The sequence below is a fragment of the Pollachius pollachius genome (genome assembly GCF_949987615.1).
Source record: "Pollachius pollachius genome assembly, chromosome: 13".
NCBI classification, from domain to species: Eukaryota; Metazoa; Chordata; class Actinopteri; order Gadiformes; family Gadidae; genus Pollachius; species Pollachius pollachius.
The window spans coordinates 13,702,104-13,719,283 of NC_136946.1; the positions used below are offsets into that span (position 1 = coordinate 13,702,104).

The 17,180-nt window shown below is 46.2% G+C and overlaps 1 protein-coding gene across 1 annotated transcript in view; it reads right to left on the reverse strand.

Annotated features, from left to right (window-relative positions):
• Window positions 1–3,527: 3,527 nt before the first annotated feature.
• The window catches only part of rims3 (regulating synaptic membrane exocytosis 3), a gene marked incomplete at both ends in the record, with an annotated part of 18,941 nt that continues 5,288 nt past the window's right edge, over window positions 3,528–17,180 (reverse strand). Inside the window, 5 exons of the mRNA XM_079749208.1 lie at window positions 3,528–3,740; window positions 4,129–4,268; window positions 4,372–4,473; window positions 5,086–5,198; window positions 5,581–5,722. Of these exons, the coding sequence (XP_079605334.1) occupies window positions 3,528–3,740; window positions 4,129–4,268; window positions 4,372–4,473; window positions 5,086–5,198; window positions 5,581–5,722 (710 nt within the window). The remainder of the gene's footprint in view (window positions 3,741–4,128; window positions 4,269–4,371; window positions 4,474–5,085; window positions 5,199–5,580; window positions 5,723–17,180) is intronic.

The window sequence follows — 17,180 nt, forward strand, 5'->3', positions numbered from 1 at the left end:
CCTTGATGGATCTTAATAGTGATTTTATAGTAAATATCTACATCTCTATATCAATGTACTCTTTATATACCTCCATATGTGTCACAAAGTTCAATAAATATGTTGTTTTAAAGTACAGTAATAAACACACTTTTTTTTTTAAAAGATAGGCATTATAGTCTTTTCCAGAAATTCATTCGCATACATCCCTGTGCATTCTTTCCATTCTTTGCCTCAATGAATAAAAACTGGTTAACATTGTGTAGCTACATAGTATACAGCAAAGAGACATAACATCTCATAGATGTTCCAAGAACGCTGGAATTCACATGAAAAAATATCAAGTCAGCTTAAAATTTACCAAGGACTAAACATTCAGCATTGAACAAGGATTTGGTTGTTTTTTTTTTGCCCTAGATTTTACAAGTTATCTCAGGTTTATATTTTGAATAAATAATTTCTTTCCATTTTGTTAATCGCCCTATTCAAACAGATCTCCTAACAATCACAAAAGGCGCGCATTAAAGAGGGCGTGTGCAAATACCAAGAATATAAGTCCTTTTTTTGTTTTTACATCATGCCAGCGGTCCACAAAAATAGCTAGATAAGGTACATAAAATTACTTCATATACATGACTAGAAATTACAGGCCCGGCCAGGATTTGTCCCAATATCTGAAAGGATTCCCACCATGGGATCTTGCAGGCAGTAGTGTGTGCTTAGGGGCACAACAGAGTCCAGTGGACGGTTTCTCTAGAGGGGCCAACAGGGGAATGTATGAGCTTTTTTTGCCAGTTTGAAAAGCACTGAGATTTGAATTCTGCTAAGACAATTCAGCTTCAGCTAAAGTACACAGTAAATGTATACTTTGTATATTTGGGGGACATTGGAATTTTCAGAATTTAGTATTTATATAAGTTACAATAAAAACAGTTTCACAATAGCCAAAAAATTCAAGTCAGTCAAGATACAAACATTTTGTGGAACAGTCAATGTGTAATCAACGAGCCCATCCAATTTTAAAACTAGAAGCTATTTTACCCATTTTAATACTTTTAACTTCATAAATTCACTCTAAATTGAGAACAAGATACGTTATACAAAATATGTAGACCATAACCATTCACAATTGTGTTTGGACATAAGTGGTATTGTTCAAAACATGACTATCATAATTCTACATGATTTTTCAAATAAAAGAAAATGAATTAATTTTTATAAAGACATGTCCTGTCATTGTTAGCACTTATAAGAGTAATATATTTTGTATAATTCAAAATCACAAATTTGGAGAGATAAAATATTTGGAAATTATTAATGGGGTAAAATAGATCTGTTTTAATGTTGTACAAATATCTAAATAAAGAAATGGGCAATTATTCTGAAAATGAACAGAAGATATTTTAGATACATCATGCTGGCATTCAATTATAGAAAATGATAGGCCTTGATACAACACAAAATGTGCGACTGAAATTAAAACATTGACGGACAAGTTGTCAATGTTTTGGGTTCAGGTTCGGGAGCTAAAGTGCCCTTTTGAGGAGTAAAAAAATATTCTTGAACTCAAATTATAAAACCAAATCCACACAAATGAAAAATTGGGGAGCGTAATATTTTTCAGGTATTTCAAAAGGCCCCCTACTCCTTAAAATAAAAAAATGTGTCAGACCAATAAACAGCCAGCTAAATTATACTGACGTGAGAATTGTGACTGTGGGATGATGATACAAACATCAACAGCTTCATACAAAAATTTGCACATTTAAACGTGTATACCAGCTGTCCAGGTGAGGTGCAATTTAACGACAGTTGGAAAAGAGTGACCTAAGAAAAAAGTAGGAAGGTTAAAGATTTAAGTTGGCCACTGTAGTAAAGGTGGTTAGCCGCGTCTGTGTGCAAGTTCAGAATATAATCCGCCGTGAGACAGACATAACTACTACGTCTATAACTACCCCTCCCCCCACCTTTCTGCCAGTGTCCTCACTTTCCAAAGAACCAGGAAGAAGAGTGCAGAGAGGGTGACATCAAAACAGGGACATTGACGATGGCGTTCTTAACAGTCCGGGTGCTGGTAAAGAGGTCACAGGACTGTGCAACCACACAGTCTCAAACTGGAGGACTCGGTTTCCCAGAGTGCCCTGGGTGTCGTGTGAGTTTTGACTCCTTAAAGTCAAAGAGAAGATTGGAAAGCTTTTTAGCGGAACCTCTGGTTTTCACAACAAAAAGTGGATTTTCAAGAAACAGCCACACAGCTGGGATGACTCGGTCGTAACAAGTACTCGTGTGGTCGTGATCGGTGATTCCCTCGCCACGCCCCCTCCCAAACCTCACTGCAGTGCTATTACTAGGACTGATCGCAAAATAAATAAATAAATACCACTAATGCGCTACTATATAATCCTATACTAACTATGCTGTTCAAAAGCAAGCAAGGACAAACCAAAGAAATGACTGAAGCGCTTGGGGGTAGAAGCCATCCCAAGGGGAGCACGTGCAGAATGCAGCCAGCACACAGCACATAAACAACAGAGAAGGAGAACAACTAGTTATTGATATACTCTTATAGAAACTCAGCCCTGTGGACATTTTTATAGAAGCGCTGTTGCTACCGCCACGTGAACACCCGAGTCCGTAGCACAGGGGACGCCAACGTTTGGCCTGTACCGTTCTCGGCCCACGTGTGTGTATGTGTGTGTGTGTGTGTGTGTACGTAAAATTAATATTTTTGCATTTCACTCAAGTCATCGACTCTGCTACATATCCATACTCACTTGTGTGTTTGTACTTTAGCGCCCACTCGTATGTATAGTAATCATCAGAACAATAATAATTGCTTTGGTTCTTTTAAAAAATAAAGTTATTTTCTCTTAGTTTGGCATAGAGAGTTTGGGAACTGGCAGCGGGGATGGCCGTGGTATGGAGTGGTGCCACCAATACCCGGGGAGGGGGGCGGGGGAGAGGTGGGTCTACCTGGGGGGGTCTAGGGGACGGCTCCCGGCCAAGCCCTCGGTACCCTGGTTACGAGGAATGTAGGGGTGTGCACGTGGGAAATGCTACATGTTTTGGTTATCAATGATGTTGGTGCTCGATGCTGGAATGATGACGTGCTGTCATAGCTAGGGAGAGAGCCGTGTGTGTGTGTGTGTGTGTGCGTGATTGTTCGAGTGTGTGTGTGCGCGTGTGCGAGCAAGTGTGCGTGTGCGAGCATGTGTGCGTGTGTGCCTGTGCGCGCGTGTGTGTGTGTGTGTGTGTGTGTGTGTGTGTGTGTGTGTGTGTGTGTGTGTGTGTGTGTGTGTGTGTGCGTGTGCGTGTGTGTGAGTGTGAGTGTATGTGTGTTTGTGAGAAACGGTTGGACGATGACATGAGATCAAGTATGCGTTTTTCCTCCCCTGGTGCACATGGGTTGTGTATGAGCTTGTGTGTGGGTTTGTGTAAAATGCCTTCCTGCTCTGTGCTTCAAACACAGTATATAGTATACACATACTACACTGAATTTGTGTTTGCATGTGTGTGAGTGTGTGTGTGAGTGGGGGGTGCGCCTGTGTTTAGGAGCAGGAGGGGCTGGTCGCACTCTCCAGGGAGGACTGGGAGAGGCGTCTGGTGAGGGGCCCGATGCTGGGGTCTGCGAGGGAGGAGGTAGGGAACAGCTTGAACCAGCCACTGACTGTGGCGGACAGGTCCAAGTCGTCCAGTAGAATCTGGGCCATGCCCATGAAGCACTTGTGGTCCATGCGGCCATAGTCGCCCCATACTATGACCTGGTGTGGAGAAAGAGAGGACGCATGCGGGGCATGTTAATGATACGCTGCTGGAGGGAGAGAGGGAGTGGGGAGAGAAAGAAAGAAGGAAAGAAAGACAGAGAGGTCGCAACCAAGCACGCACGAACGCGCACACAAACAAATTTTTTTTATTAATGAATTAACCAAAGAAAGAAAGAAAGACAGAAAGAAAGAAAGACAGCGCTCATGTATGCACGCACAAACAAACGCACAAACAAACAAACAAAAGAAAGAAAGACAGTAAAACAGCACGCACACACACACAAACGAACACACAAATAAACAAACAACAAACAAATGAAGAAAGAAAGAAAGAAAGAAAGAACGTACAAATTAATGAATTAAGAAAGAAAGAAAATCCATGTACCTGGAGGACTTTGCCCTGAGGACTCTCGTCAAACAGAAGAGCCTGCTGGTATGTGGGTTCCAGAGACCTCTTCACTGCTTTGGTCTTCTTCTTGGCCAAGCACACGCCGTTCTCCAGCACGTACACCTTCACGTACGTTGCTGATTTGGAGAGCACAACGCAGGTCAAACAATAGCCATACATCAGGATCTACAGCTGGATTCTAGAAAGTTCTAGATTCCCTGCTAAGAGTGGCATGGTTACCTGGTGAGTTTTTGGAACCTGGTTTACGGGTCAACCCTCTAGCCTGATTGACCTCCACTTCCAGCTGTCCTCCTCTGTCCACCATACCAACGTTGACATCCCCTGAGAACACACAAGATACAAATGCAAACCTAGCAATTGTAAGTGCTTGGGACTTGCTTCTATCAACATCTATACTGCACCGACAGTGATATATTCTTTTTGTTTCTCTTTCTTCTGACAAAGTACTCAATGTAAGTCGCTTAGGATAAAAGTGTCTGCTAAATGCCCTAAATGTAAATGTAAATGTTTTTGCAGCACATAGTACCATAAATATACTGCAGAGGGCGACAGAGAGCTGCAGGTCTGCTCCCAGCGCAAAAAAGCCAAGCTCTATTTCTCAAACCTACAGTGACCTTTTGTACTAAACATCCATGCATCCATGCAATCCAGCAAGATTAACTGTATCTTCAGCAGGGAAAAAAGAATAACACTAGTGCTCTACTGCTCTTTTAGGTTGTGCTGTGTGTCCAAAAAAATAAAACGGCAATATATATTTGATCTATTTCGAGTTTTCGAGCAAATGTCATCAAATCCAATCAGACAGACAGGAAAGTAGGTTCTCCTGTTGGGATCACCTTTCAAATACGCACTCTAACAAGGTTAATCCAAGGTTTGATCATGTTAGAGCTCATGATGTGATTAGACTACGATAGGAGGTCAATGTTGACTTACCCATAGAGGGCGTGGCTAGGGTCTGTCGTCCGACAATCTGGGCGGGGCCGAGTCCATCCAGGAAGTCACTGAACTGGCTCTCGGGACCCAAGCGCGTGGTGGGGAAGACAAAACTGGAAGAGAGGACATCATTGGTGTGAGGATGGATAGATTGAAGGACGATGGGTGGATATATGGATTATTCTAGACGGATGGATCGATGTTCTCATGGACGGAGAGGCGGACAGGTTCATGGATGGAAGATGAAGCAGAGGAAAAGTACGTGTGAGGTGGGACGGCTGGACGGGTGGGCGGAGCTATAGACGGTGGACGGATGATGATTGTAACAATTGATTCACGCACAGATAATGGAGTGACGATGAGTGGATTGACAATAGCTGCCGGACAGATGGACTGATGAACATGCAGACGTAGGGACGGATCACTGAACAGGCGGCGGGTCGAAAGACTCGCGGACGACCGGACGGATGGACGGACGGACGGACGGACACTCACGTTCCGTCTGAGCTGTTGGAGTTGGTGCTGCCGTCCGTCGACTCCTTGCTGCCCTGCCGCGTCACGCGGTTCCTCATCTCCACGGCGATGCCCGTCTCTGTGCTGCGGCGGATGGTGCTTCGCAGCTTCTTGGTCCCGCCATCTGAGAGGGGGTACAGAGGTCACAGAGGTCACGCAGGTCAAAGGTGCCGAGCGCGTCGTCGGCGATCGCACGCGACCGCATTAGCGTGGGTTAAGCTAGCGTCGTAATCGCCCCCCCCCCCCCCCCCCCCCCCAACTGATTCACAGGGGGTTAAAGGGAAGGGAGTCATCAGAGTGCCAATGAAGAAGTTGGTGTGATATACTGTATACTGTTGGATCTGAAGCCATTGAGCAAGGCAGGTTTGGCCGTTACAAACCATGGCAGTAGCATTGACCTAGTTCAGATGGGTTTCAGACTTTGGTTCACCGGCCCTTCATCTCCCGTTGATTTATTGGGCCCTGCAGTTTGATCTGGCGGTACAGATTGTCACGAGAGGAATTTGTTTGATGGTCCAGCACCCTGTTATGAGTTATGTGGTCCAAAGTTAACAAGACATTTAGAGCACTCGAGCGATCACAGAATGATGATGATTAATGAATGATGAACCTTGGCCCCGTTAAAGCTTGTTTTCTATGTTGGTCAAGTCAAGTGTAACAGTGCAGTTTATCATGGCAAGCCTGTTTAACAAACCAGTACTGGTTTGTGAAGCAACAGTATCTTTCCCAAATAAGGAATACAATAACATCCTTTCAACTTGAGCAATGCTAAAACAAATTTTAGTGAATCTTGTATCCACATGAGAATAATAATAAAACACTTAAAGCATCGCACCAATCTAAGCAAAAGGGAAAAAATGCTTCATGGGAACTAAAACTTTGAACACAGAAAAGGTAAAAAAAAGATACGATACAAGGCTATCTGGTCAACCGCGTGTGGCCTAACAAATCGCAGTGCACCAGCTATCCTTTCCTAAGGACACTAAACCGCCCCCCCCTGTTCTGAGTCATTATGTGGCAGAGCATGGGATGAGACTATGAGCAGGGCGAAAGAGACAGACAATAGTTCCACCCGCCTCCTTCCACAAGCATCTCAACAATGTTTAGTTTGAAGAGTGCTCGCCCTGGAGCCGAGGCGAATGAAACCTAGGACCCACTGGGATCTCTCTGCGACACCGGAGAAACATTCCTATTGCCTTAGAAAGTCCTTTAGACAAATGTTTGTAGACACATGCGGTGCTACACTCTATCAGGAGAGACACCTATGGTGGCCGCCTTCGGGCGCAGGGAGAGTTCAGGACGTCTCCTTAAACACACACACACACACACACACACACACACACACACACACACACACACACACACACACACACACACACACACACACACACACACACACACACACACACACACACACACACACACACACACACACACACACACACACACACACAAATAAACAGGGGATGAGGGAGGCTGAGCAATATGTGGTTGCCAGCTCTGCTGACTCAGAATAGAGTAGAGCTGGCTATCTTAAACACACACACACACACACACACACACACACACACACACACACACACACACAGAAGCGCAAACGCACACACTCTCACAAGCACACACACACGTACACTTAAAAATAAGATAACCGTATTAAAGACGTTGCATTGTGAGATGAAGCAATGGTATTACATGGAGAAAGTGTTATTCAGACATGATGAATACAAATATTGATCACATCTCCCAGACCTATTAAAAGCACTACATTATATTACAGCTTATAATTCAATGACAGACAACAACTGCCCAAAACATTTGCCTTAAATACCTGTGAAATCACCCCCTCTACAAACACCCCAATAAAGACGTCAACCACCACCACCACACTTCCAAAACCCTCTCCACCGTCGTCACACCCTCTATGGCTCCCAAATCCATCATCGCTTCACCTATCATCACCACCACCCCCACCGCTCCACTATCCCATACCCCCTCCTTCATCCTCACCAGCATCCCCCAACTTCCTCATCCCCACTCTCACCCCTCCGCCGCCGACACCACCACCTCCTCCTCCAACACCAACCATTTCAAACACCACTACAACAATCTCAACCACCACCACCACCACAACAAGCCACCACCCCCGAACACACCTTCCACCACCCACGACTACAGCTTCCATCACCCCCGTCCCGTCCAACGCCATCACCACAGCAACCACCACAGGTGTAGCTTGTGAGGGCATCGCTCCTCACTGTATCCCGGACCGGGGCTCCAGCCTTACTACCATGATACAGCAGAGCTCCTGTTGGTAGACGACAAGGAGCCTGCTGGGCTGGCAGCCAGTCACTGAAAGGGCCAGAGGTACGCCCTGTTTCCTGCTTTATTCACCCGGGCGGATGAACCGTTTAGCATGGGGTTTGAATTAGTGCATTCTGCAATGGAGCTTCTTACATGGTGTTGATTTAAAACCTCTACAGACACCTTTGTTTTTGTTGTTTTTTACAGTTTACTACTGCTTGCCGAAGTTTGTTTTCAACCGATCGCGGACCGACAGATCCGGTCCTCCAGCAAAAGGATTGGTCCAAATTTGAGGGGAGTGAGGGGAAAGAAAGTGAAACGCACCCTTCCCCTAGATCTGAGCTCGTCTGCCGAATCAGACTTTAGATATGACCGTAAAGTCGGTTTTGTGTGTAGACTACGGTATCAAGGACAGGAAGGCGATGCACTGTTTCCAAGGCAAATCTGCACGGCGACTTACAGCCACCCCACTTCATTAGCCAGCGCTCCAAACTCAGTGCTCATTAAGGCGTTCCCGCCATGCCCCCAATCCATCGCCATGACAACCACCAGACAACGTATCTATCCCCCATCAATATGGAAATAAACAGACTCACCCTCTCACAAAGGTTGAATAGGAAGAGTGAGAGGAAGGGCTTGGGCAGAAGAGAAGAGGGGAGGAGAAGCGTCTGATCTCGAGAGTCAAGACAGACAGAGACAGAGAGTGACAGAGAGAGAGAGAGGGAGAGGGAGAGGGAGAGAGAGACACACACAGAGAGAGAAAGAGAGAAAGAGAGAGAGCGAGAAAGACTGAGAGAGAGAGAGAGAGAGAGAGACAGAGACAGAGACAGAGAGAGAGGTCCCATGAGTTTTGTAAATAAGCAACGGGGTGCTACTCGAACCGCGTTCTATTTATAATCCTACAGTCTTAAACATTTGGATTTGTCTTTTGTGTGTGGTTGTGTTTGTGCATCAGTGTGTGCTTGTGTGCATGCGTGCATGTGTGTGTGTGTGGATGTGGGTGTGTTTGCCTGTGTGGGTGTGCAAATGTGTGCATGGGTGAAGAGGACAGGATAATGCTTCGTTGGGTATGTGAGCATTGTGAGAGACAAAGGGATTACAGCAGCCTTCTCCTCGCTCTGCTTAGCAGGCCTCAGCCACACAGAGAACGTCAAGGGAGCGTTGTGGACTACTGACGTACCATCCCTGCATCTCTGCACTCATATAGGTGGTTTGTTACAATGATGTGACATTTATGGCATATCCTCCGATCCTAGTAGGAATAGATCTGTCGGGTTGTGAGTGTGCACGTGTGTGTCAGTCAGTGTGCCTGTGTGCGTGTGTGTGTGTGTGTGTGTGTGTGTGTGTGTGTGTACGCACGTCTGTGTGTGTGTGTGTGTGTGTGTGTGTGTGTGTGTACACATATGTGTGTGTGTGTGTGTGTGTTTGACAGACTATAGTTGTGCCCCAGCTGCCATGACAACATCCTCCCTTGGATATGGACACAGACAACGCCACCTGAGACATCTTGCGCCATGGCAACCGTCTAATCTACGTGAGACAGTTTTTGTTCATCTAACGGCAATTCTTCTCCATAAGCACTGCACTTAACATGTGCGCTGTGTCACAATGTTGCTCTGACACATCCGACTGCAGCCCTGTTTCCAAATGGTCATGTGCTTGTACATAATAATATTTACCCTGGTTATTATCGAGTGTGGCCACTAGCGATTTACTGGAGATTGATTTAATTGAAACCTTTTAACATTCTTGGCCATATTTTCTTGTTAAAGCCTGTCAAAAGGGTTTCATAGGAATCGCTTTTATATTTGCTGTGTATAGTAGATTTGAACATCGCCTTGTGCGCAGAAATTCTAGCGACATGCAGACGCAAAAGTTGCACAGCGGCATGATGGGCTGAACATGTATTGTATCCATCTCTGCTCTAACAAACAGTAATCTATCCACTTAAGTTATCATGCGCACGGGTCACTCTGTAACGAGGCAGCCACTCCTCTCGCATCAAAACTCTCATCCAGCAATAGCTGGAGAGATCTCTTCCACTTTCCCCCGATTTAATCCCTTCCTCCTCGCTTTCGCTCTCCCTCCCTCCCGTTTCCATGGAGATGGCTGTCTGCATTGCACCAAGAGCCCCAGCTGACTTGTTGCCCCCCCTCTCCCCCCCCTACAGCCCCCCCCCACCCTCCCCATTCTCTCTTTCTCACCCTACATCTCTCTCTCTCGCTCTCCTCACTCCCGTAGTCTTTCACTACCATCTCTCTCTCTCTCTCTCTCTCTCTCTCTCTCTGTAGTCCCTCAACACTTACATGCAAACCCAGTGCATCCACGCTGCCCTCCCCCTCCCCCTCCCCCCCCCCCCCCACACACACACACACACACTTGTGCTCGCAACCTTTCATGAACTACCTGTTTCATTTCAACAGCTCCAGTTGAAACCACCAACAGTTCCAGATGAGAGTCCTACAACTCATAATTGGAACCTGTCCGGCGTACCTCCTTGGCACAGGGGTTCGACCCTTATATGAGCAGCTGTGTGCGATCCTCTGTACATTTGGGGGCGTCAGGGGGGGGGGGGGGGGGGGGAAAGAGGGGTTGCTCAGTGGTGCTTTGCAGCAATTAGAGTGTTTCCCCAGGGCCTCAGCGCGATGAGTAATGCCCAGGAGCCTCTGTGGACCCACCCGTAGATTGCATGAGGTTTGGGCACCGTTGAACAGCTCCTCACACTCCAGGCACACACACACACACACAACACAACACAACACAACACACACAATGCAATGTCTTACAAACCATAATCTTGTTTGCTTTTACATGTTGCTTGTTTTCTGTGTCATTTTTGCCATTTCCATTAATCTCACTTTGTATCATTATCCCCTGCGCTTTTTATCTTTTCTCCTTTATACTTCCTTCCTGGTTTCCTTCTTGTTGTACTCCTACTGCTCTTTAGTTGTTGAATTTGTTCTCTTTAGCATTGTCTCCGCCTGCTTCTCGAACGTCTGTCAAGGCCAGTTACTTAGCTCACTCAACTATGTTCAATGACTTAAAGCTCTCTTAGACACTTGAAGAGGTACCCTTGTGAGAGTGTGCGTGTTCAGGTGTGTGTGTAGGTTTGTGTGTGCATGTGTGTGTGTCTGTTTGCTTGGGTTTGTGCATTTGTGTGTGTGTGTGTGTGTGTGTGTGTGTATGTGTCTGTGTGTCTGTGTGTAAGTGCGTGTGTGTTTGTGTTGGCATGTGTGTTTGTGTATGTGTGTGTGTGTGTTTGTGTGTGTGTGTGTGTGCATGTGTGCTTGTGTGCGTGTGTGCGTGCTTGTGTGTGTATAATTGCATCTGTATATGGTCCCAGGGGTCTGTGTCTCTGTTTATCTGTCTGTCTGTGTGATTATGTGTCTGGTGTCTGTCTGTCTACTTATGTGTGTCTGTGTGGTCCTATGAGTGTGCCTTAGACTGTGTGTCCATGCATGCGTGTGTGTGCACGTGCGTGTGTGTGTTTTTGTGGATGTGTCCTCTAGCACACTAAGGCCAACCTGACATTTGAAGGCACCTCTGATGAAGGCTTTTCTCATTATGTGCTGTAATATGGAAAGAAACCTCAGATGAAGGCTTTTCTCATTATATGCTGTAATATAGAAAGCTGTTTTTAGAATCCCTGGTTGCTCCGACGTGCTTATTGGTTGCACTGGTGACGTCAGCAATCCACCATCCATAGCAACAGTAACCAAGCATGGCTGGTGGAGATGAAAAATCTATGGTGGTGTCTCCATTGGACCCTAGTGGCTAAATTTGGACACGGGGAACAACGGAGGGGTGGAAGGAAGACAATTGGGAAGAGGGCTTGCATGTCCAGGCGCAGATTAAGACGTGTTACATAAGGGATACAAACAGATACATCATGAACATTCATCATTGCTTATGCATCCGTAATTCCATGACCATCCGTGAGCTTTTCTTTTTTCCCACAAAAAAGGAAAAAACACTCCAGGCAGAAGACCGAAGTGGATTGCACATACTAATTTGATTGGCTGATGAGCTGTCAAATGCTCACTCCCCTTTGGCCAATCGCCTATCAGCTGTTTTCGTTCCGCTTATTGACCATCAGCCACAAAACAATTGTGTTCAATCTTGTGTTAATTGGTATTAGCCGTTGCAATCAGTGCTTCGCTAATCAATGAACTCATCCTTCACCCCAAGGCTGAGTGGTATCTCCACAGCATCGGTAGAGATTAAACAGTCTCCTCAGTGCCACTTTTTAATTCCTGCCAACGTTTTGGAAGCAACTACAGCACATTTCCTCTTCCACAGCTAACTATTAAGTCTCCAAATTAGTTCTCTGACTCATGCCAGTAAATGTCAATTACTACAATAATACAATTCAATAAAAATGAGTTGATATGAGATAAAAAAGGGAAAAGCATGTCTATAAAGACAATAAAGGACTTCAGTAAGGAGAGAAAAATTCATGTTAAACATTACGAAAGACAGACAGAAGTTTGCATCAAATGAAGGGGAATTCAAGCCTTTGTCTTGCACACAGGACATGCAATGCAGCAGATATTGTTCCTCAGGAGAGCCAATTACATCATGCATCTCATATTCCTGCCTCTCAACCAGTACACGGCTATTGTGTGCATACCAATGTGGGGGGCTCGCTTACACCTCGCATCTGACATCCGTCAACATCTACTAATCCCTCCTAGAACCATTAAACACACTTTATAGCTGCACTAATCTTCCATAACACGTGAGTTATGAAAGTACTGCAAATATAATGATGCATCCCATTGTGTCATCCCAGTTAAAATACCTCAAAACGCCCCACTCTTTAATATCAGCTACATGTAGGTCGCACGCATATTATTAAAAACATAGACGGTTACATAAATCGGACTTAGAGGGGCCGTTCCTCAAAATGTGTTGAGCGTTGTCGTCACTTTTGGATTTTACCGAGGTCGCATCTACTTTGTGAACCCGGCCCCGTTCTACAGTCAATAAGCGAACTTGTGGTCCCAGCATATGTGCATGTTGCTACCCTGCAAGAAAATCTGCACCCACTGCCTAAAACCCTGTTCATGCTGCTGCACCAATCAGACGCCAGGAAAGCTGCACAACCCAGAGCCACATAGGAGCCGTGTGTGTGTGTGTGTGTGTGTGTGTGTGTGTGTGTGTGTGTGTGTGTGTGTGTGTGTGTGTGTGTGTGTGTGTGTGTGTGTGTGTGTGTGTGTGTGTGTGTGTATGAGTGTTATCTGTGCTGCGTGTGATAACAGCTCTCCGAGTAGAGATGAGTGGCAATGAAGCCAATATTATAGCTCACTGTAACACAGATCCTTCCAGAGTACGGACAGACAGACAGACAGACAGACAGACAGACAGACAGACAGACAGACAGACAGACAGACAGACAGACAGACAGACAGACAGACAGACAGACAGACACACTGACTCACCTTGCACATGTTGGAACCCGGCGACACAAACGCTGTAATTTCCCTTGTGCTAACACCTTGCCGGGCTGCTACTGAGGGGGTTTCACCTCATTTTCACCATTGGGGTGGGGTGAATGCTGCAGCCGTCTAACGTGAGACCCCTCACCCTATTAGTGTGGTTTGCCGGATCAGCTAAAAGTCTGCAAACCCCCTGTCCCTCTCTCCCTGCAGGCTAGTCTTCATGCCGCGGACAACAGCCCAGCCGGCAGCCTCCCGTAATAGGGAGGACAGGCCGGCGGTCTCCGCATCCCTCCGAAGCCCAGGCACCTGAGAGGGCTGCCTGGGCTTCGGAGTGATGCTCTAATGGGGAGGGCATCATCACAGCTCCCTAATGGTGGCAATCTAACTGTTAGTGGGACAGCACCTGTGGGCTTCAGCAGCCCCTGGGCACGGTGTCTATGGATGGAGGGAGAGATGAGCCTTTTGTTTTTGTGTTAAAAAGCTGCATTCCACTTTCCTAGCACCTTTCCTATGGACCAGTGGAGAAGTAGGGGGGGTACGCCGCAGACACCGTATAGACACACACAGAGAAACCTTGTCAAAAAGCTCCAACTTCCGCACACAGTCAGAGAGTGAGCAGATGAACGCCCTAGCCATCCACACGGCCAAGAATAGAACAGGGAACATTTAGCAGTTGGGGGTGAGGAGTGTGGATGTGTGTGTGCATGTGGTGTTGGTGTGTGTGTGCGTGCGTTCGTTTGGAGGGAGGGAGCAACAGAGGGGTACGAGTCTGTGTGAGGGAGAGAGGGAGAGAGGGAGAGAGAGAGAGAGAGAGAGAGAGAGAGAGAGAGAGAGAGAGAGAGAGAGAGAGAGAGAGAGAGAGGAAATGAGATGGCACAAGAGGTAAGACCCAGAGAGAGAGCGAGAAAGAGAGAGAACAGAGAGAAAAAGAGAACAGAGCAAGAGAGACAGAGTGTGGCAGTAAAATTCGGGACGATGGAATCAAGAAGATAAACAAGGCGTTTGGAGAGAGGGAGCGATAAAAAGAGGAAGGACGAAAGGAGTGTGTGTGTGTGTGTGTGTGTGTGGAGGGGGGGGGGGGGGGATGGAGTGAAGAAAAGATCACCGACTTCTTAAATAGCTCGCTCAAGCACCGCGCCAAGAACCTCCAGAGCGTCCGCTTTCTTATTTTAGTTGCCGTGACGAACGTGAAGGACCAACTTCACGGGGATGATCTAAATATATATTTATATCGTCACACAGCAGGTGATGCATAAAACGGCACTATAAATAAACAGATACAGAGCGATCATTTCTTTTGTTGTTATTTTTTAATCAGCCTCGCGTTTCGCAGATGAACAATGTCAACACATAAGGGGTGTCATCGTGTCGTAAAGTTCTGTCCATACGCCACTCAGCCACCCAGAGGTACCAGTGAGGCATTATTAACTGGTAATCAACTCAATTTGCTCCCTCCCATTGGTCCAGGGTGAGTTTTCTAACCCTGGCTTTATGGTCCATGTGGTACTTGCCATTTATCTGCCATAAAAATAGATTGAATTGCTTCTAAATCAGTGGCAGCAATTTGAATAAGGAGCACCATTATTTTAGTTTGTGTTGTGACAGTCAATCGCTAGCCATTACTGAGCACACGAGAGCACACACGCACACACACACACACACACACACAACTTATTTTAAAGCACCCTCACATGAACAAAATGGTTGGATGGTAGACTGAAATAATATCAAAGAATCACATTTCCATATGTGGCACACATCCAGCACAGGCACTGAATTCCAAAGCCTGCTCACTCATGCCTTTTCCACGAATTTCTCTCGGTGCCAAGATGGACTTGAAGTGTGTTTCCATACTCACTTATAAAGAGATAAGTAGGCCATGTGAGTCATTCCAACGAATAAATCTCTCCCCTGACTGGACGCCCAACCGGGAAAAAAGCCTGCAGTCCCGCTGTCCCTTCATGCATTTATGTGTCCATCTTTTTATTTTATCTTTCATTTTATGTGTTTCATGTGTGTGTGTGTGTGTGTGTGTGTGTGTGTGTGTGTGTGTGTGTGTGTGTGTGTGTGTGTGTGAATGATGTGTGCTGGAGGATGGAGTGACGGGACAATGGGGCCCATATATTGTTATGTTGGGTGTAAATAAAAAGAAAACTGCATAAATGTAATTTATTCATGAGGCATATGTCCATATATCCTTCTTCTTACTGTACATGTACAATAACTGGAACCCAACCTCATGCTGGATTCCATTTCAGCAATCAAACGTGTATTAGGCGACATTGGCTTTTCTTCGTAGAACGGAAATCATATGAAATAATTCCCGCTTCTGTTTGAGTGGGCTGTACGGGTGCGTGCCACATGCTCGCTCCATGGGCCGTAGGCACTTCACTAGCCAACGCTTTTGTAGATATTGTTGAGGAGAGAGATAGAGAGAGAGAGAGATGGAGGGAGACAGAGAGAGAGATTGTTGTGATAGCTTCAAGTGATAGGTCAATACATTTGTCACATCCTTATCGTGGCGGCAATTCATTAAGGAATTCTTCTCTCTCTGGCGGAAGAGTGGAATGGTATTTTGAACCCATTGAGGAGCGATCTGAAAGGAGGAAACCTTGACATGCTCAGCGCATTGTCTACCACGTATGACTCATCGTGGGCACGCAAGTGATCCCGCATGCATGCAGGGCCGCTTTAAAAATTGAATTCCCGGCCGCCACGATACAATGCATAGCTGTGCGTTGTCGGACTTAGTACCACAGTTCACGCGTCCAATCGGTTCACGTCAAAAATGTCAGGTCGTTTGTTAACAATTAGAAGGTTCTCGTCTTTCTTCCTGCAAGCAATTTCTTCACTCTCGATGGTTAGGCTATCAACATTCAACACTGTGACCGGGATCACATTAACAAAGGTCAGGACACTCTGCCCCTAAATGACCCACAAGCTCGGGATGATCCCCTGGTTCGCGATTTGTCAGAGAAGTAACAGTGTGAGGCTCCGCCCACTGGTCTTTGAGTGGCAATTGAATGTGTCGTAGAATGGTGACAGACATAAACACCGCGGCTCCCCCCCCCCCCCATTTTAATCCAACATTTACTTTGAAACTCCTCCCACCAACTTCTACAGGTTGACAAGCTTTAAAGCCACACTGCAGAGCAAACACCTAGACTCTGTCTCTCTTTCTCTGTTCTCTTTTTCTCTCTGTTCTCTCTCTTTCTCTGGGTCTTACCTCTTGTGCCATCTCATTTCCTCTCCCCCCCCCCCCCCTCTCTCTCTCTCTCTCTCTCTCTCTCTCTCTCTCTCTCTCTCTCTCTCTCTCTCTCTGGCAAAAACAAACACTGAACCAGCTGCCTGAGGAGAGAGAGAAGGTATGTTAAGCCGTGGATGTGAGTCCGGGGTGGTTGAGCGGTATCCATATCCAGCAGAAAGGAACGATGGAGTGTGTACCAGTCCTTCCATGTGCACACGCAGGCAAGCACACACACAGCTCAAATCACTTCAGGAACCAATACAAGCTGTATCCACAAGGTAAGTGGGCCTTGGACAAGAAATGTTCCAATGGGGACACCAAGCACAACACACACACACACTGGGTTTTTCTCTTTCAAACTTTCCACTCATACTGAAATGCATGTGAATTATTTCCCTGACTTGGCGATCACTGCTGTGCTCCAGGAGTCTCTTTCTCACTCAGCGGTGGTTAAGCCTTCTCGGGAGATAGGTCCGTCTTCAGCGGAACTGTGACTCATTGATTTAATCAGGTGTTAGTGTGCATGCCAGCGTGTGCATGTGTGCGTGCGTGCGTGTGTGTGTGCTAATAATAGAAAGGTAAAAAAAAAGAAT